General features: G+C 37.0%; 1 protein-coding gene across 1 annotated transcript in view; it reads right to left on the bottom strand.

Annotated features, from left to right (window-relative positions):
* Positions 1-179: 179 nt before the first annotated feature.
* The window catches only part of LOC111148468 (actin like 6A), a 29,905-nt gene continuing 8,481 nt past the window's right edge, over positions 180-21,603 (bottom strand). Inside the window, exons 2-14 of the mRNA XM_022505033.1 lie at positions 20,885-20,961; positions 20,547-20,721; positions 17,986-18,086; positions 16,886-16,983; positions 10,414-10,508; positions 10,006-10,112; positions 9,821-9,910; positions 8,153-8,214; positions 7,753-7,867; positions 7,311-7,391; positions 4,885-4,980; positions 2,233-2,319; positions 180-660 (exon numbers count right to left, since the gene is read on the bottom strand). Of these exons, the coding sequence (XP_022360741.1) occupies positions 580-660; positions 2,233-2,319; positions 4,885-4,980; positions 7,311-7,391; positions 7,753-7,867; positions 8,153-8,214; positions 9,821-9,910; positions 10,006-10,112; positions 10,414-10,508; positions 16,886-16,983; positions 17,986-18,086; positions 20,547-20,721; positions 20,885-20,961 (1,265 nt within the window). The 3' untranslated portion in view covers positions 180-579. The remainder of the gene's footprint in view (positions 661-2,232; positions 2,320-4,884; positions 4,981-7,310; positions 7,392-7,752; positions 7,868-8,152; positions 8,215-9,820; positions 9,911-10,005; positions 10,113-10,413; positions 10,509-16,885; positions 16,984-17,985; positions 18,087-20,546; positions 20,722-20,884; positions 20,962-21,603) is intronic.

Raw genomic sequence — 21,603 nt, forward strand, 5'->3', positions numbered from 1 at the left:
TGCTATAGCAAAGGCAAGTAAGGTCATTTTGGAATTCAGGTAACATTTTTACTGTTATGTTAATAGCATATGAAGGGGGGTGTGAATATTACTGTTAATGAAGAGTACTTTCACTCAGAATCATGATAAATACATTTAGTCCTTAAAGTAGTTGTCATAACAACAATAATCCAAAAAAGTATTTCTGGAATGGCTAATAATTTTTTATTTAATTTTGCAAGCCTAAGGTAAAAAGCATAGGCAATAAGTTTTACTAATCAATAAAAACCAATTCTACTAATCACTGGTAATTAACATACTAAACAGTTGGAAAGCATTTTACTGAAAGCAAAATATTTAGAGAAAATAGACATTTATACAAAATTATAAAATGCTTGTAATAAGAATAAGTGCATTTCAAGGAAAGCACAAACTTATCTTAATTTATAGAGCCAGTTAAAGCCTTAAAAATTTTAAGTGGAAATTGAAATATGCAAAAATGTATAAACATTCTACAAAAGATGGTCATTCTTTTCCTGAGTATACTAAAGCTATGAAACTTAAGGTGACAACAGGAAGGTAGAGCTCTGGGAACTCTTTTCAAGGGCATTTCCTTTCTACACACTGTTTCCCTCCTTCTTCATATTCTTGTTTGGAAATCCACATCTGTTGAAAAGTACCCTGTAAAATGAAAAGAAAGGTTACACATTGTGCCTTTTTTTTTAGAAAATACTTTTTTTTTTTAAAGATTGTATTTATTTATTTGACAGATACAGTCAGAGAGGGAACACAAGCAGGGGGAGTGTGAGAAGGAGAAGTAGGCTTCCTGCTGAGCAGGGAGCCTGACATGGGCTCTATCCCAGAACCCTGGGATTATGACCTAAGCAGAAGGCAGATGCTTAACAACTGAGCCACCCAGGAGCCTCCAGAAGATACTTTTTAAATATCTTTTCACAACTCTTAATCTTTAAAGAACCTCTAAGCCCCTCCCCCAAGTAGTTTTCCATTACTCCCCTATTACAGCCCTCCTCCAGAACACCCAAAGACACTATTTAGAATGAATATTAAGTCTTCCTATTCACACTTGTCATGAGGCTTTAGAAAATGGCTGTGACAGGAAGACTAGAGGTTTGGCTATGATGGCTTGCTGCCAACCTATGACAACAATAGAAACTGTTGCTGAAGCCTTGATCCCAGTACAGAATTGAAGAGCTATCCTAGCATTTTGACTAATGGCAGCATTTAGATCTTGAAAGTGCTCATCCATCAGGACTAGGATGAAGTTTTGCAAGTACACACATGATAGTTACACAGGCACTACAGAAGGAGGAAAGGAGGAAAATGACCCAAGGAGAAAGCCTATGCTACATCAGTAAAAAAAAAAAAAAAAACATGTTAGTAGGACAAATTCATTCCTTAAGACTGACTATTCAAGTGGATTCATACATGTATTCCATTTCGATCTAAGATTTTTTTTTTTTTCTTTTAAACTGAGACACCGCAAGAGAGGGAACACAGCAGGAAGAGTTGGAGAGGGAGAAGCAGGCTTCCTACTGAGCAGAAAGCCCAATGCGGAGCTCAATCCCAGGACTCCAGGATCATGACTTGGGCCAAAGGCAGACACTTAATGACTGAGCCACCCAGGTGCCCCAATCTAAGATCTATTAAAAGACTGCGAATAGAACAAATACATAAGTAGACACTTACTACCTTAAAAATGTCAGTATAAGTACTTCATGACATTTACTTTGGCAGCTCTGAGGTGAAAGGGAAGTTCTGAGTCTAGGGTTGCAGAAAGTACAAGGACTTTTTCTCTTGATTCAAAGTAATCACCTGTCTAAGCAAAACCCAGCACCATGACTTCACATATGCCCCAAGAGCCAACTCCTGATTTCCTCCACTTCAGCAAGAGGTGATGATTTAATTTTAAGTGCTACAGAGAAGTCTTGACCAGTGCCAGTGGGAGTATGAGAAGAGGCTTAAGTTAGTAAATTCCCACCTTTGTTTGAGAAGGGAAATTGAAATTAGCTGACAAATAGCCACTGATAAGGCACTGAAGCATTTTGTTAAATTAGAACATGTGAAACTGGCATTATTAGGTCCTCTACTCATTCATTTGATAGTTATAAAATACAAAGATAAAGGATGCACTAGAATTATTTTTAGTCTTTTTACTAAATTTACTATATTCACTGGTACATTTAAGTTAAATCATTCAATAAGACTATTTTTCAAAGTAGTTTAATTACTAACCAAAGATGCTAGAATTGAGCCACCAATCCATGAACTAAACCTCCGTTCTACTGTTGTATTATTTGCAATCAATTTCAACCGCATACTCTAAAACAGAGGGAAAAATAAATATTAGTATAATCAAAACAGATGACTCCACTCAGAAAATTCAGTTTTAATGACTGCCTAATGACTCTTTAAAACACCAATTATACATGATTATTTTTGCAACACCTAGACTAATAGTATGCATGGGCTGAATTATTATATAAAGTACTTTGACTAAACTACTCTTACTGTGGCTTTTAATGTATAGTATTTAATAATAAATTATATAAACCTTGGAAACTGCATATAAAAAGTATAGCATTTAAAATTTATATTCTCGAATAGCAAACACATATTAAATACTTACCTATAAATCATGTACTATGCTAAGTGCTTCATAAATTTTATTTCTTCCAACACCAAATCTAATTATCATCCCAACCTACTACCACCCTTTCTATAATCCTCCTCAACTTGCTTGCTACTACTTTTTTAGGCCTTCACACTGTCCCTCCTACCTAAGGTAACTCCACACCTCCACCCCCGCAACTTCCAAACCAAAGTGCAAACATCAGATTTCAGGTTAAATTTTCAGTATATGTGCTGCCAAAGCAAGCACTCAGGCTGTTTTTAACTCATACTGATTTCCTCTCAAATCAGTGTTTATTTTTGAACTCTTAATAAACACAGTTTATGGCTCAGTATCGTCCCTATCTCCCTATATTGAGAGTTTTCCTCTACCTAGGACTTTGTTTCTGGGGATAGTTCTCAAATTGTTGATACTTCCCTATTATTTTATATGAACACATAGCTTGAGTCTTTCTCACCGTGAATAAGTATGTATGTTTTGGGAGTAGAGTATGTACTACAGAAGGAGGTGGGTGCTGGGAGTAGGAGGGATGAACATGGATTTTTTTACGTGAGGAATTGGTTGATATTTATTGCAATGAATTTTTTTTTCCTGTTGTTGCACTGATTTTTAATTGCCTCCTAAATGACAAGGATAATACCTAACTGCTCTTGACCAGACCTTGGAGAGCCCAGGTCTACATATTCATTATTTTGGGACTTCGTATAACATCTAATGATTAGTACTATAGTTAAGGTCTTTTCCAGATCAGACTGTATCTTCAAGAATGTAGTAAATACAAGTCAGGTGTCAATCCTATGCCTGTATCAATATTTAAATAACAATATAACAAATTAAATAACAATTCTAAAAATGTGCCGTAAGTAAAATGTTCCTTTATATGAGAAACAAATAAGATTACCAAATATACAAATTCTATAGATACAATTAGGGCCTATGTAACCCTTAATAAGTTTTTTTTTTAATGAAATAACTAGTACAGAGTAACATACAAAAGCTACTTGAGAAAGTTTTAAAATCTAAAATTAGGACTACTACTCTGTTATCAATGTGTACCAGACCTTCTCCCCAAACTATGTTCTTCTAATCCTTTTAAAATCCTTTTTAAAGTTGTCACAATGTACCCAGTGATCTTTTTAAAACAAACACAGGAGCTCTGTAGTCCTCTGCTGGATTTTATCCCAGAAGTTCACTACTTAATAAGCAACAAGACCTGGTACCTATCTGTGTGGGTGGAATTGTGTCCCCCAAAGAGAGATGTTGAAAGTAGAATTCTAACCCCTGGTACCTGTGAATGTTATCTAATTTAGAAATAGGTTCTTTGCAAGTGTAATTAGGATGCAAATTAAGATAAGGTCATATTAGAACAGAGTGGGCCCTTAATGCAACAGGACAAGAGTTTTTATAATGAAGAGAACAGACCCATAAGAGAGGATTGCTCTATGACAATGGAGACAGACTGAAGTGTTGGAGCTGCAACCAGTGATCCCCAAAGGATTCCTGACAAACCATCAGATGCTAAGAAGAATGAAAAGAAGAATTCTCTTCTGTACATTTCAGAGAAAGCAGGGCCTGCTGATATGTTGATTTGAGCTTCCAGAAGAGAGAAGAAATTCCTGTTGTGATAAGCCACCAAGTTTAGTTTGTGGTACTTTGTTATGGCAGCCCAAGGAAATTAATATACCATCCATCTTCCCAGCCACATCACTCTTCCCACTTCTGCACAGACTAAGCCAACTATGTTGAAATACTGGAATATGCCATCTTCCCTTCAATAGTTTGCACATCACATTCCCTCAACCTAGACGTCCTTCCATAAATTACCAACCAGATGAACTCCATTCAGTTTATTCATAAGGGACTTAAGTGCCTGCTCTACAGTGTTCCCCAGAGTGCCTGGTTCATGACCTAGTAAAACCTCTTAGCATGTTACAGTCTTGATGCATGTCTACTCCTGCTAGCAGACTGAGCCCTTAGAGGGTAGGAACTATAGTTTATATCCCCAGTGCCTAGCAGACTATAGATATTTAAATGTGGAATCAATGAATAAAAGATTCAAGTACAAGAGTCATCTAGGAAAAGATCTCACCTATGAAAATTTCATTAACAAGGGCTATTAACCTTTTTTAGGTAATACTATATTAGGCACACACAAAAATATCAATCTACTACTGAAAAACCTTATCTATAAGATTACAGCAGTGATGAGGACACACATGACTGAAGAATACCACTAAAGAACAAACAAAACTTACTGGTGGAGTTTTCTGAGAGAGCTCTCTATTCAACCTGTCAGTAAAGCTCTGTATTAGCGTGTTTCCTCCTGCCACTATAACACTTCCATAGAGACCCTAGGATAAAAAAAATAAATTAGTTCCAAATGTTTCCAACAGTTTGTTTTTTTAAAGATTTTATTTATTTTATTTAAGAGAGAGAGCAGAGAGGGAGAAGCAGGCTCCCCGCTGAGCAAGAGCCCAACATGGGGCTCAATCCCAGGACCCTGGGATCACGACCTGAGCCTAAGGCAGATGCTTAACTGACTGAGCCACCCAGATGCCCCTTTTTTCAACAGTTTTAAATACAACTACAACTAAAACTGCATCATCCTCTACAATTTTCCCTTTCTTTTTAAATTTTTTTACTTCTATATACACCTAGTACCTTAATCCAGTGATTCTCAATCCTCACGGCACATTCAGTTCATTTAGGGAATTTATAAAACACAAGGCCAGAAGCAATTAAATAAAAATCTGGGGATGGGCACAGGCAAAGGTTTTGTTAGTTTGCTTAGAACTCCAGATGACTTTGGGGGCACCTGGGTGACTAAGTCAGTTGAGTGTCCAACTCTTAGTTTTGGCTCCTGTCATGACCTCATGGCTTATGGGATCAAATCCTTCATTGGGGGCTCTACACTCAGTGGGAAGTCTGCTCGAAGATTCTCTCTCTCTGCCCCTGCTCCCACTCGTGTGCTCCCGCTCTCTCTCAAAAAAAAAAAAGAAAAAATCCAGATGATTTAATGTGCACTTAAAGTTTAAGAACCACTAACTTCAAGCAATTATTCTAAAACTAAAACCCAAACATAATTTTTTGGCAAAAAACTGCCAGTATTTAGAGGTTTATTTTATACCTTCATCTTAGAATGCTCAGCTAGAAGTTACAGTATTTAAAATTAGACAATAAAGATTATTTAATGATTATGATGGACAACGCATAATCATAATATCCCTGGCCAAAATGACTGCTACCTTTCTCTTGCAGGGGTATTGCATGAGAACCACATGGGGAACTTTTTCAAAATCGACATGCTGATTCCTCCCCCAAATAAAAACAAGTCCCTACTTACATGGAGTATACTTACCTCTAATTTGCCTGTATGTACCAGAAAGCTAAATGTCAGCCTGCCTTTTTTTTGAAGTTTTTATTTGAATTCCATTAGTTTACATACATGTCAGCCTGTATGCTTTTTTAGTGGCTAAATTCCTACTTTAAAAATTTATTCCAAATATCTAAATCATCTAACTTTTAAAAGATAAAACAGAATATAGAAGAATTATGTCCTCTGTAATCAACATTAACTAAGGGAGGTTTCTCACTAAAAACAAAAAGTTATCACACTCTTATAGTAAGTACAATTCAACTCAATTGCCTTCTCCTAAAGTGGCCTTGAGTTTGTGCTAAAAAATTCCATCCTTACATCACTTTTGTCCTAGAAGCAGCAAATGCCTGCTACATGGCTAGCTGAAATAAAGAATATTTTTCATAGCCACCCAAAAGTCTCTTTTGAGCATGTTTTTTATACATCCCTAGCTATCAGCACTATGCTCTAAGCAAATCAGTTAACTCAAACAATTTTTAAGGCAGTATGTAGGCTACAAACTGAATCTAGGGGTTTTGTGTTTTGTTTTGTTTTGTTTTTAAGATTTTATTTATTTATTTGAGAGGGAGAGCACATGAGCGAGCATGAGCAGGGGGTGGGGCAAGGCAGAAGGAGCAGCAGACTCCTGCTAAGCTGAAGGCAGCCATGTAACTGACTGAGCCACCCAGGCACTCCTGAATCTAGGATTTAAATAAGATATAATCAATCTCATAATTAGTATATATATAAAATGTAGTTATTATTTAAAACTTGGCAAAGCACAAAAAATATGAAGGTTCATTCTAAACTAAACTCCATGTAAAAGTTACATACTTTAAACCCATACCTTCCTGAACAATAAAAGTAGCAAAATTATGTAAGAAAAATCACCAATAATATATGTTTTGGTTTGTCACGTTCTAGGAAATCTCTAGAAGAGCAATGTCCAAAAGAACTTTCAAGGGGCACCTGGCTGGCTCAGTTGGTAGAACAAAAGAATTTTCAGTGATGACAGAAACGTTCCCTATCTGCACTGTCAAACGTAGCCATTAGCTATATTTACAATGTGGCTAATGCAACTAAAAAACGGAATTTTAAATTTTTACTTATTTTAATTTAAATTGTCACATGTGGCTGGTAGCTTCCACACTGGACACCACAGCTCTAGAGTTTTGCATTTTTCCTTTTCTAGTATTTCACAATTTTACATATTCTAAAATGGATTTCAAAGTCAATGGCCAATGTTGACAACTTAAATACTGAACTAGGGGGTACTTCCTTAACTAAAAAATACTTTTATACCATAAGCAGAAGGCTGACACTTACTGGTCTGATATCAATATCACACATTCCAACACTTGTAGTGACAACGTGACTGACTCCCAACATTGTATTTCCTGATAAGCCCTACAATAAAACAAAAATGAGCAGTCAACAGAAGAACTTCAAACAACGCACCCAAAAATATCTAGTCAGTCTTATTTAGGTTTTTTTTTGTGTGTTTTTTTTTTAATTTATTTATTTGACAGACACAGCGAGAGAGGGAACACAAGCAGGGAGAGTGGGAGGGGGAGAAGCAGGCTCTCTGCTGAGCAGGGAGCCCGATGCGGGACTCGATCCCAGGACCCTGGGATCTTGACCTGAGCCGAAGGCAGAGGCTTTAACCCACTGAGCCACCCAGGTGCCCCTCTTATTTAGGTTTTATAATTAAACAAGATCTTCACGTATATGGGACAAGCCAAGCTAATTATGAAAAAAGCTTTCATACCTTTACATTGGAAGGGTCAAATAATCCTTCAGGAATCTTTAACCGTTCTGCTCCAAAGTCACAATTGTACCCATTGGGGAATTCATAATGAACAGTTGGCATCTGTGCAGCTACTCTGAAAACATAGTAAACAACATTAAACAAAAGAAAAAAAAATCCTGCCCAAAATTATAAACTAATTATCAACTTGTAAGAAAGCAGAGTGAGAATATCTTTCTTTTATAATGTTAGTCAGTGTTTCTTAATATAACTTTTTACCTTTAGACCAGTTATGCATATTCTGCAATTCTTTAACTAAACAAATCAATTTCTTTCCTCATTTATGAAGTATTCAGTGTTTAGAAGATTAAGATGAAGGTTTTAATGAGCTATTATAAATCTTGTAGATAAGAAAACATACTGTTCATCGTAAGTTGAATCTGATACTTGAAGTACTGAAGCTTGAAAGTCCTGGATAACACACTATGGATTAAAAAAAAAAAGTTTTTAAGAAACAAGGTTATGGAGATTTGTCTCTGCAATCTATACTTTTGTAATATTGTATTTAAAATACTTTTCTTAATGAAACCGGACCATGATCCTGGATGGCAAAGTCATTTCAGGGGTATAAGTCTATCCAGCAAAGACTCAAGAGTATCAAGAAACCCAATTCTAGGGGCGCCTGGGTGGCTCAGTGGGTTAAAGCCTCTGCCTTCGGCTCAGGTCATGATCCCAGGGTCCTGGGATCGAGCCCCGCATCAGGCTCTCTGCTCAGCAGGGAGCCTGCTTCCTCCTCTCTCTCTGCCTGCCTCTCTGCCTACTTGTGATCTCCATCTGTCAAAAAAAAAAAAAAAAAAAAAAAAGAAACCCAATTCTAAACATTTGCATTATAAACTATATAACTATATATATAAGCTATATACAGTTATATATATAACTATATAGTTAATATATAAACTATATTATACCACATTTAAATTAACAATAATTTAAAAAAATCAATAATTATGGAAAAATGATGAAATAAAAACAATTAGGAACCTGTTCTGCATAACAAAACTGGTTTCAGAACACTGTTTTTTCCTTAAAAATAAGCCTAGACTTAGAAGCAAGATTTCGTTATCTGAATAAGTACACACGTTGCCCATATGTGGCATCTTATATAATTTCTAATGACTGCACATAGTGCAAAACATTTTAAAATTTTGCTACAAAATACATACAACCTCTAGGCTGCTAAGGAAAAAATCTAATATCTATGCAAAATTGTTAATCGTCTCCACAATTTTCCCTTCTACTGAACACCCACAGAAATCTTTATCGTTAGGTACAAAAAATATCAGAGAGGAGACATCCCTGGCATAGTAAATTATTACTTTCATATCCTTTTATGTTAGGAATGAATATACGTCTGTGGTGTGAGAGGTTTTACTAACCTCTCTTCCTTTAAGTTATATGTTCAGAGAGGGATTTTTGGTAAAGAGAATCTTACTGGCTCCTTACTAGAATAATGACACGTTTTCTTAATATGGCTGACTGATGTTAAATAAGAGAACATTACTGAGCCATACTCCGTTCTCTACAGACTGAAACAATTATCTTAGATAAAAAAAAAAAGGTACAGAATAGCATAATATTTGTTTTTACTCCAAAATCAAAGTTCCTTTCAGGTCTTAATGTAATCCAAATGAATATAGTAGTTTGTTGAGATAATTTGTTTGACAAATATGAAAAGCACCCCTTCCCTCTCAAAATAAGCTATTATTTTTGTTTGTAAAATACCATTAAAACTATGAAGTGCTCAGGGTGCCTGGGTGGTTCAGTCAGTTAAGCATCCAACTTCGGCTCAGGTCATGATCCCAGGGTCCTGGGAGTGAGCCCCGCATTGGGCCCTGCACTCATCAGGGAGCCTGCTTCTCCCTCTCCCTCTGCCCCTACACCCACTCATGCTGTCTCTCTTTCTCAAATAAAATCTTGAAAAAATATAAAATATTTTTCTAAATATTTAATATATACAAACTACTCAAAAACTATTCTATCAAAAACTTATAGCCTACAATAGTTTTAAAAAGAGAATAAGGGTACTTACATTACACATATAATTGTGCCAAGACCTTGTAACCTGTGGCAACTTCTCTTTTCTTTTCCAGTTTGCTGGAGATCCTTCACGAACAGCCTCCTGAGTACCAAGAACATGTGCTAGAGTTCATTCACAACATAGGAGGCAGGGAGTTAAGAGATAAATTCCAAAGAGAAAATTCAAGCATCCCTTACTTTTGATGCAATCATATACGGAGGAATCAGTTCTATATTCATTTCTTGGAAGAGTTCTCTGCATTGCATAGTAATGAAGTCTCCAGCAAGAGGGGATTTCACAATGCCTATGAAAATAGATTAAACAAGGATAAGACAGTAGTAAATCCAAGCTCCTTGGGACAAATTCTTCTGTGTATTTATATATGAATAATTTTTTCAAGGAGAATTAACTGAACCAACCCTTTAAGCATGAATGAAGCCATGCATCAGTTTTAAATACATATTATAAAGATTTTTTTAAAAACTCTTAACAAAGAAACATTTTTTGGACACTGATATGACTTGATAGTCCAACTCACTGCTCTGTTATCCACGTCTTCATGACAGCTAACATCATCTCAGCATACCCACATTAAATCCACTTACCCTGCTGAAGAACATAGCCATCGTGAACTGGAATTGCAGTGGTATGAGTGGCTCCACTGTCCAAAATAAGCCCAGTAGAACGACCATTAGCAAATCTAGTTTAAAGCATTAAGGAAAAGAAAATACCAAGGCTCCTAAAATATGTTTAATTGTAAATGCTTACTGTAAAGGGAAAGTTTTATTAAGGCATTCTTAAACATGTATATTATAGCTTAAAATGTGTTGAAGTTAATCCAGGGATGAAAACTAGTGTCAAATATCCGGCTTAAAGAGAAATGACATCAGGCAGGACTTCCAAAATGATGGTGAGAGGAAGCCAGGGAAACCTTTATCCCAGAGAGACACCTATTGAACTGGTCAAAATTAGCACAACCATTCAAAGTCTCTGGAGACAGATGAAAGGACTTATATTTAACAAAATCTACAGAAATTCAGTAAAACGGTAGGAGGCTTTGGCATTTGAGCTAGGAACTAAAACTGTTCTCCACACAGGTTAAAGAAAAACCATTGTAGCAGTGTGGCAGCTGAGTGGCAGTTCCCACAACTCAATGGGAAAGAATTCCAGGTGGATTCAACAGCCAACAAATATTGGCAGATCCCATCTTCCACAGCTCTGTGCTGCAGAGGGCCTGTGTCACATCAACCTCGTACACCAACACGCAGGAGCAGGGCCATTCACTTGGTCATCAAATATTTACTTAGCACCTATTATATGCCTAGTGTTAAGTCTGGTACTGAGTAAGGAACCATAGTTAGTCTGGTCCTGGCATTTCCAAGCCCAGAAGGCACAAGAAGGTGCTCCGAAACGGACTCTGCCCTGAATATCCTGTTTAGTAGAGATCAGTAATGCTGTGAAAAAAACAGCTTGGGGTGCACTGGGGGTATAATGGAGAGACCACCTAACCAACCCTGGGGAAATCCAAATGTAAGCTAGCAAGGAAAACACAGGGAAGATATAGGAATATGTGGAAAAGGCAAGCGGCAAGAGGATATGGTGAGGCCAGGGTGCAAAGTAGTTCAGCAGAGCCTGCAAGAATGTGGAAGATGATTCTAGCTTAAAGCAGCCTGGCAATTAAAGATTACTAGAGGGGCAGTGAGAAGAGTGGGCAAGGTAAGAGGAAGGGTTGCAGTAATCCCAGAAATAGCTTGCACCAAAAGCAATGGCAGTGGAGAGAGAGAAATCAATGGATCTGAGAGGTCGTGGGGAAGAAAAAACATAGGTCTTGATGACTAACTAAATTTGAAGGGTTAGAGAGAAAGATTTTGGGATGCCTGGGTGGCTCAGTCAGTTAAGCGGATGTTTTTGACTCAGGTCATGATCCCAGCGTCCAGGGATGGAGTCCCGCATCTGGGTCCTTGCTCAGGGGGAAGCCCGCTTCTCCCTCTGTCTGCTCTGCCTGATGTTCCCCATGTTTGTGTTCTCTCTCTTGACAAATAATAAATAAAATCTTAAAAAAAAAAAAAAAAAAGAGAGAGAGAGAGAAAGAGAAAGATTTCCAGTCTGGGCAACTGGGAGTAAGAAGATATAAAGAAAGAGAAGGAATAAATTTGAGGAGAGAGAAGATTAATTCAGTTCTGGACATAATTTAAAGTGCTTCAACAGATAATTAATACAAAAAGTTCTAGTAGGGCAGGTGGATGTCGGCCTGGGGCTCACAAGAAAGATCTGGGATACAAAACAGATACGTATTTGGAACTTGTTAGTGTAGAACTGGTATCTGAAGCCAAGGAAATGGATAATTTAAACCAGAAAGAGCATGTCAAGAGAAATGAAGGGCCAAGGGCAGAAAACCAAGGAATGCGTAAGAATGATCAGAATCAATGAGGATCAATGGCCAGAAAGACAGGTTGGTGATTTACCTTTGCTAATTCTGGTACTCTACTGACCTCTGGTCAACTATATACACAAACATTAATTTGATGCTCTGTTAGTAGAAAACAACAGATGCAGTAATACCAAACTAAAAAGTGGCATAAAGGTACATGGATCTTCCTATAAATAACAAAATCTGGACAAATTATCTTAGATGACCATTTTAAGATACTGGAAAGTGTTTAAATGCAGTCAAAATTCAGCCAAAATTTATTCTCATAAAACTGCAACTGGAAGGGGTAAGAAGTTGGAAGTTTGTAGCTTCCTTGCCTGAAAGTGTTCCCCAGCTCCATAGCTACAATTGGGAAAGCAATGATGGAAAACTGCAAGTTTACCACCTTGAATGAACAGAGAAAGGAGTTCAGGGCCAGAAGAAAAGCTGGACAGCTAAGGTAGAAACCCTAGAAGTCGGAGAATTACAGAAGGGATCAAACCCAAAATCAGAGTATAAAACGTACCCACATCTCTGACTGACTGCTAAACTCTTCAGGGGCAGAACTTCAGGGGGCCCAACAAAAACAGAGAGAACAAAGAGTAATCCACTCTTCAAAGAGCAGCACCTAGGAGTTCTGTGATTTTCTTTTTAGCTAATTGCATTCTCCAACAGTGTGCAGCTTGGACAGAAGGCCCTCTTTACTAGCTTGAGGTGTCAAGAGGGCAGAGCCTGAGGTTGGCAGATATGAGAATCCAGCTATCAATTAAATCAAATAAAATAATGCTACCCTTCTAATATTTTTGTTTTGGAAAATATATTTTTTCTTAAAATGTTATTTATGTTAACCTAAATGGGTCTTTTTGGGTCATTTTTAAGTTAATAAATAAATGCTAAAACAATTTTCAGTTGTGGTGCCTGGGTGGCTCAGTCAGTTGAGCATCTGACTCTTGGTTTTTGCTAAGGTCATGATCTGGGGTTCATAAGATAGAGCCCCACACACATTAGGCTCAGAGCTCAGCTGGGAATTTGCTTTTCCCACTCCCCCTGCCACTCCCCCACCTCACACATATGCTCATTCTCACAAATAAAAATGTTTTAAAAAACAGAACAATTCTTAGTTTTTTTCTTTTTCTTTTAATCTAACACTTTTTTTTTTTTTAAGATTTTTATTTATTTATTTGACAGAGATCACAAGTAGGCAGAGAGGCGGGGGCGGGGGGTGCAGGGAGCTCAATCCCAGGACCCTGGGATCATGATCTGAGCCGAAGGCAGAGGCTTTAACCCACTGAGCCACCCAGGAGCCCCAGAACAATTCTTAGTTTTAATTTCTCACAGTAATCCTGACATACAACCCACATAAACAAAATCTTTATAGTCCTCAGAAATTCTTTAAAGTGTAAAGGAGTCCTAAAGCCATACATAATCTTTGAGGTCAAAACAATTTTTAGGGACGCCTGGGTGGCTCAGTTGGTTGGGCAGCTGCCTTCGGCTCAGGTCATGATCCCAGCGTCCTGGGATCGAGTCCCACATCGGGCTCCTTGCTCTGCGGGGAGCCTGCTTCTCCCTCTGCCTCTGCCTGCCATTCTGTTTGCCTGTGCTTGCTCTCTCTCCCTCTCTCTCTCTCTCTGACAAATAAATAAGTAAAATCTTAAAAAAAAAAAATTTTTTTTAAATTAAAAAAAAAAAAACAATTTTTAGAATACTACTAAGATGTTATTTGCCCTTTTCACTGTCATTCTCTCATGAGTGTATATGCGACTTTTCCAGAGACCACGTCATGTATGACAGAGAACAGACTGAATGCAAAAGACAGATATGAGAATCCAACATCTGTTATTAAGCCTGATGTTAAAGAGATTTGAAAAGATGTAAAATAATTCCACTCTTCTCAATTTTTTTGGTTTTAGAAATCAGTTGATTTTCATTAAAATATTTTATATTATGACTTATTACTAATCTACTTGGACAAAGAAATCTAATTTTTTTGGTTTCTATTTTAATTTCCAATATGGTCAACACCACCAAATACAATCTACCACTAAGTAAAAGTTCTGGATGTAAAAGGTTGAGATCCACTGGCTGGAAGAACATAGTAAAAGGACACCAATCATCTAAATCCAGAAATGTAGGAAATTCTACATGACAATCTACTTCCTTAACAGACAAATTACAAGGGAAAAAAAGGGTCAGGGGAGTAGAACCTACAGATTAAAAGAGACCTAAGAGACATACCAAAGAAATACAATGTATGACCTTGTTCAGGTCCTGACTTATATACACCACACTGTTTTGTTTTGATTTTTAAAGATTTTATTGATTTATTTGACAGAGAGAGAGAACACAAGTAGGCAGAGAAGCAGGCAGGAGGGGTGGGAAGCAGGATCCCTGCTGAGCAGAGAGCCCAATGCGGGGCTCGATCCCAGGACCCTGAGGTCATGACCTGAGCCGAAGGCAGAGGTTTTAACCCACTGAGCCACCCAGGTGCCCCTACATTATACTGTTTTTTTAAAAAGTTGTAATTACTTCCTTTTTTTGTCTTAAGACACATGGTAAAATCTTTTAAAGACACATGGTAAAATCTTTTAGAGACACATGCTAAAGTTTCTATGGATAAAATTATATCAAATCTGGGATTTACTTCAAAATCATAGTGCGAGGGGGAGAGGGAAGGGTTTTAACTACTACAAGTTAGCTATGTTTTGAAAATTGAACTGTGCGATAGGGACATGGAGGTTCAATATGACATTCTATATTCTTCTGTATTAGAAATTTTCCATAATAAAAGGTTAAAAAATATACAATGCCCGATTCTGTTTACATACTCCTTGCAAGGAAGCAGCCAAACAGACCTAAGTTCAAATTCAGTAAAGCCACTTTCAAACTATGGACTTGAACTAGTTTGCTTACTTCGGCCACATTCCTGAGAGAGTTATTATGAGTATTAAGTGAGATAATGCACACAGTGCTAGCTAGCATTCTCTATGTTTTACTCAAAAACCTGCAATGGTACACTAGAGTTTAAAGTTCAAATTTTTAAAATCTGACAGGCAAGGTATGTACAGTTTGACCCAAACCTATTTCCACAACTCCTTCTGAAGTCTAACAGAAATTCAACTATAGGGACGCCTGGGTGGCTCAGTTGGTTAAGCAGCTGCCTTCGGCTCAGGTCATGATCCCAGCATCCTGGGATCGAGTCCCACATCGGGCTCCTTGCTCGGCGGGGAGCCTGCTTCTCCCTCTGCCTCTGCCTACCACTCTGTCTGCCTGTGCTCACACTCTCTCTCTCTCTCTCTCGAACAAATAAATAAATAAAATCTTAAAAAAAAAAAAAAAAAGAAATTCAACTATAAACTAAGTCACTGGAAAGAACACTTAGACTTCCTCCCTCCACACTTTTGCTAAAATCATCTCCAAAACACACCATTACAGACAACATTAGATTACCACAGTGATTCTCATATATATATGTAAAATTTACTTGAATATTACAGCAATCCAGGGAGGTATACAGCATAAGTGAGTAAAAAGTAAAGCTAGGTTTTAAGTACTTAATTCAAAATCACACAGTCTGTAAGCATGTCAACTTAAACCCTAAATACAGGGCTCCTTCCCCCACATCATACAAATAAATTCTATTTTCTTTATAAAGATTTTTTTTTTAAGATTTTTATTTATTTATTTGACAGAGAGGGAGCACAAGCAGGCAGAGCAGCAGGCAGACTCCCCACAGAGCAGGAAGCTTGACTTAAGGCTCAATCCCAGGACCCTGAGGTCAGGACCTGAGCCGAAGGCAGATACTTAACTGACTGAGCCACCCAGGAACCCCTTCAAATATCTTCATAAAGATTTGTCAGGCTATTATTTTCCTCTGATGAACTTCCACCATTATTATACAAAAAATTCAAATTAATATTTACTTCTTCATGACTTTTGCCAGTTATTTTGAAGTACTTTTTTTTTTTTTTAAAGATTTTATTTGTAAGAGAGCGAGAGCACATGTGCACAAAGAGGGGGAGTGGCAGGCAGCTCAGGGAGCTGCTGAGCAAGGAACCTACCCAGGACTCGATCCCAGGATCCTGCCATCATGACCCAAGCTGAAGGCAGACACTTTACCAACTGAGCCACCCAGGCATCCCTTAAAATACTATATAAATCTATTACTTACCTTTTAACAAGAATATTACATTACAAATTCTTTGAGATAAGGACATAATATATCCTGGTCTGTCCCTTAACATATCTACAATAAATATTTGGTGATTTTTTTTAAATTGATGATTAAATCTTAAGTGAACTTACAGCTAATTTCCACTTTTCTATGGTAATGGGAGAAGAGAAAGAAAATGGCAATCTTTTTAAACTTGTTTAATCCAACTGGCTTAAACACTACCCTCTATTCACATTCCCCTTCTAAAAACAAATGTTTTAAAAACCTTGATAACAAGTAGGATTTGAGCATTTCTTTCTTATTTCCCTCTAATAACTTCTGGCATATCTATTCCAATAAGAAATACTAAAAGACAGCCAAAAATTAAGGAGAGAGGAAAAAACCCAAATTTTTGAACAAGCAAGAACTGGCTCATGTCTTCCTGCTGGGGGCATTCTCTTTAAGGGCACCACATTTACTTTGAAAGAAAAGCTGAGTATTACTCTTTAAAGGATACGCTGTCAAAACTGCAGTTTTGCAAAGGAAGAATGCAGGGATATTGTAGTGTTCAAACATTAATTCTGTCAGTTTCTCTCTCTTTGCTCTAGTATTCCACTTGAGAAGAGAAGAAAAAGAAATGCAAGTTATTTACTGTTTAAAAACTAAAAAGTTGATTTCAAGATTCAATGTAGCACTATATTAACAAAGATATAAATATATAAATATTAAAAATAAAATAGAGTACCACAGAAAATAATCCTCATAAGAATATATATTTTTTTGTTTGTAAATAAATTTAGTAAAAATAAATTAAAATTTACCATTTAATAAAAAGTAAAATTGTTTCTATGAATTCTACAAGTTAGTTATACAGACTTTTCAAAGTACAAGAAAATCATGATTCTTATAAAGTATTATTAAATCTTCAGAGTGAATCTAGTAATTTTAAACCACCAAATCTTCCTACTTAGAGCTGGTACTCCTAAACGAAACTAGGTTAAAAACAGTAACAAAATGTTGATAATTTATGATTGTTAGCTAGCCTGCTAGGCCCTTTGGACTCTGTACCAAATTTATTTCACAAGAGACTTCAGTCTGGTAATTTCCAGCCCTAGTTCCACACTGGACTTCTCACTTGGAGAGCAGAGTATACAAGCAGATACACCCTGCCTCTGGGGCACAGGGGTAACTCATAAACCCAAAGGGAAGTAGCCCAAGGAAATCAAATGTTAAATAAATCCCTGGAAAATAAGGAGGGCACAGACTGCATGGAGCACCGGGTATTATACGCAAACAATGAATCATGGAACACTACATCAAAAACTAATGATGTACTGTACGGTGACCAACACAGCACAATAAAAACAACAACAACAAAAATCCCTGGTGGGGAGGGGGGACCAAACCCCATTTAGTGTGCTTTGTTATTGTTCTTTGAATCTTTTACTTATTGAAATAATAAAAATTATAATAGTATGTAAAAATTAATCCCCCTTTCCCTAATTTTCAAAATTCAAAATATGAACTTCTATGTCTCTTTAAAGAAAAAGAAAACATTCTTCAAATGAGTTTAAAGAACAACAACTACAGAAACTCAGAAAACAAAGTCTGTCTTACCGGTGCTTCTGACATGAGAACAGGATGCAGGCTGGCTTCTGATTTGACATGCATTTTGTAGGTATGATCCAAAATAGCCTGGAAACTATCCCAGTCTTCAACTACAATATAAGATTAACACCCTGAAAACAATGCTTAGTTGAAGATGAATACAGAAATCTTTTAAGAGACTGTTTCTACAGTTTAGCATTAACAACAGAACCTACTTATTTTATAGATTTACTTCATAATATAGTACTTTAGTGCTCACTTCGGCAGCTCATATACTAAAATTAGAACCACAATACAATATTTATATAGACATAATCTTTGTTTTCTATGAATATGGAAACTCTTTGTTTCCTTCAGCCCCCACAGTATCACAATCTGTAGACCTGTCCCAAATGTAATTAGTGTATCTAATAGACCTAAAATACAAAAAAAATATTATTCAGTAAGTACTTACTAGAGGCATAGTATGCAATTTAAGTGGTAAGAGAACATACAAAAGAATGGTATGATCTAGATCTGATATTCAAAAAGCTTACAATCTACTTGAAAAAACATTAAAAGATACAAAAAAAGAACCCTCAGGGAATTTAATATGCCTTAACTTGGCTTTTACCTAAACGTTCCATCAAAACTACTTGCATAAGTCACTAATGACCTTCTAACGGACAATTCCAGAGGAAACTTCCCATTTGTACTATCACTTGACCTCTTTTAACATTATCTGACACTACTGACTGCTCAACAGTTTAAAAACTTGTTTTGCCACTGTCCAAAGAAGAATGTCATGACTTGTATAACATACTCCCACAGGTGTAGGAGGACTTTGTTTGTTTTGGTAAATGAACTTTGTTAGTCACTCTAACTTTTCTCTTCCCTTCTTAGTGTAAATCTCAATGTCACAGCTGAGAACAACAAGAATTAATCACTTCCATGCTTCCAGAACTTGTTCTTCCCTTGGCCTTCTGCTGAATATTAATTCTCCTACATCCCTAACTATTCCTCCTTCAGGAGCACCTTTTCTTCTCTTCTGTTAAATACAGAACAAGCTCTGACAAGGAACCCCATCCTCAATCCGTGTCTCAAATTTCACATTCTTTCTGGCTAATATAATGCAACTCCATGTCTTAAAATTTTTCTCACCCACTTGCTCTAACAGCACCTATATTCAAATACTTTGAATGCAATAAACTCATTTACACTCTGTACATAAAAACACCTGTTTGCAAGGCTGACCCCAGCTGGTATCTGGGAACTTGACTGACAACCAGTTCCCTACACTGATATAAAATTTCCCCTAAATAATAAGAGTAGTTCACTGTGCCTAAACTGTTTGTACACTGTGGTTTATGCTGAACACCTTCTTTCCCTCTGGGAGCCTTGGATTTTAGTACATGCAAGGCGCAGGGTCTCTATGTGACCACCACAGTAAAAATCGTCTCCAATGAGCTCCTCTGGTAGACAACACACGTTACATCTCATCACTAGAGGAATTAAGTACATCCTGCCTGACTCCACTGTGAGAAGACTTGAGAAGTTTGCACTGGTTTCCTCTGGACTTCACTTGATGTCCTTTTTTCCTATCTATTTTGCTTTGTATCCTCTCAGTGTAATAAATCTTAGCCATGAATACAACTATATGCTGAGTCCTGTGAGTCCTTCTCTTGAATAACTGAATTTAAAAGTGATCTCATGTAATATACTTGTCTGTTAAGACCGTAAAACTTGCTCCTTCCCATTCTATCCTACTTCAACGAGTGGTACCCAATCACCCCAATCAAAAACTGAAGAAACTTTTTCAACTCATCTCTTTTTACCTCTTTGATATCTCTCAAAGCCACCTCAGGATCTCCACCATCAATGATAAAATTTCAACCCTCTTCACTTTTCATCTGAATTCTCACCTCCCTACCTGATCCTCCTGTTTCTATTAACACCTTCCAATCTAGCCTACATACTGCTTTTAGAATCTCTCCAGCTGGCAGGTATGAATATTTCACACCTCTGTTTAAACTCCTTTGGGGTTACCATTCAGAGCTGCCAGCTTAATAAACCCTTGGCATGGTTTACAAGCCTTATTATTACTGCTCCATGCTCACCTTTCCTGCAACTGGTCCTAATGCATCCACTGTTACAGCTATACTTAATTGATGATCTTTCTAAACAGGTAGGCTTCTTCCACAGCCCCACCTCTTTACATATGCCAGCCTTCCAGTCAGGCTAATCTTTATTTATTGATCAAGATCCAATACAAAAGTTACCTTCTTTATGAAAACCATCACTGACCCCCAATGACAGAGTTAAATACCCCTCCTTTCTAATCCCACTGCTTATCAAACATAACTATACAAATATGCAAATATTTGTATATTTATTGTATATTTATATCTATCTACCCTACGAGTCTTTTAAGGAAGAGGAACATGCTCGATGCCTCTTTGTATTCTTAGTGCCTGGAACATCAGTTTGTGGAATAAAAATAATAAAATACCCGATAGTCAACTTACAAGTTTTATGTCTAAAACACAGCATGTATATTCTATAAATCAAATCCACAGAAGCAAAGATCATACCCATCCCATTTTTTAGTGGTGAAATGGCCTCCGTATTCTCCCTGGGAACACGCAGGGCATTAGTATCTATATAATAGGTGGGGCCACCCTGTTTGCCTTTATCACCGTCGATTTCCATCAGTGTGCTTCCATCATCTCTTTCTACCACCATACCAATAGCTGTGGGGAAATCCACCTGGAAGAGTCAAGAACATGATAATACAAGTTTTACCTGCTTTTATCAAGTAGTCATTTTTTTCCAACTAAAGTCTTTTACTGTAATTGAATCAGAATTTCTGCATGAATTTAATTCTACATAAATGGCCTTTTCATATCCAATTAACTAATACTACACTTACTTTGGGACAGTCTTCACCAGCATAACCAGCTCTCACAGTGTAGGATCCAATATCAAAAACAAGAGCTCCAACTTCATCTGAAAAGATGAAAGGATAATTAACATTAACAACCTATAGGTATCATATGAAAATTAAGAGCACTTAATGTGCTTAAAATGAGAAAGCATATGAAACCTCTATTACAAATTAGAGCAGGTATTACATTCATATTATTACTAGCTTGAACCTAGTTTCAAATACATCTTAAAGATTCATTTAGTTAAAATATAACAAGTCATAATTGTATCAGTATAAGTTCAATCAGCAATGAGACAGTACACTAAAATTGGGTAATTTGCAAGACCTTACTTCTCAAAAGAGCTATTTACAAAGATGTGGGGATAATACAGGAAAACCAAAAGGGATAGTATGATACCCTAGCACTAATAATACCACCCTTAGAACTGAAGAAACATGGAGAAGAACTGTTACCAGAACCCAGACAGAGTTGTGTTTGGAGGGCTACCTGACAAGGAACTGTGACTTCAGCTGAGGGATGCAGTGAGCCATGGCTAACCCTGAGGGGATGGAACCAGGCTAATAAATATGCCAAACTCTCTCTCCCCAACTCTCCATCCGCTCACGTGATCTCACAGTTTATCACCCAAACTGGGCCACTTCTGAGTGCGAAAAGGGCTCCCTATTAATAGTTCTACCAGGACAAGAGCCATAGAGTAGGA

Source organism: Enhydra lutris, unplaced genomic scaffold (genome assembly GCF_002288905.1).
Source record: "Enhydra lutris kenyoni isolate GAN:26980312 unplaced genomic scaffold, ASM228890v2 scaffoldscaffold2, whole genome shotgun sequence".
NCBI lineage: Eukaryota > Metazoa > Chordata > Mammalia > Carnivora > Mustelidae > Enhydra > Enhydra lutris.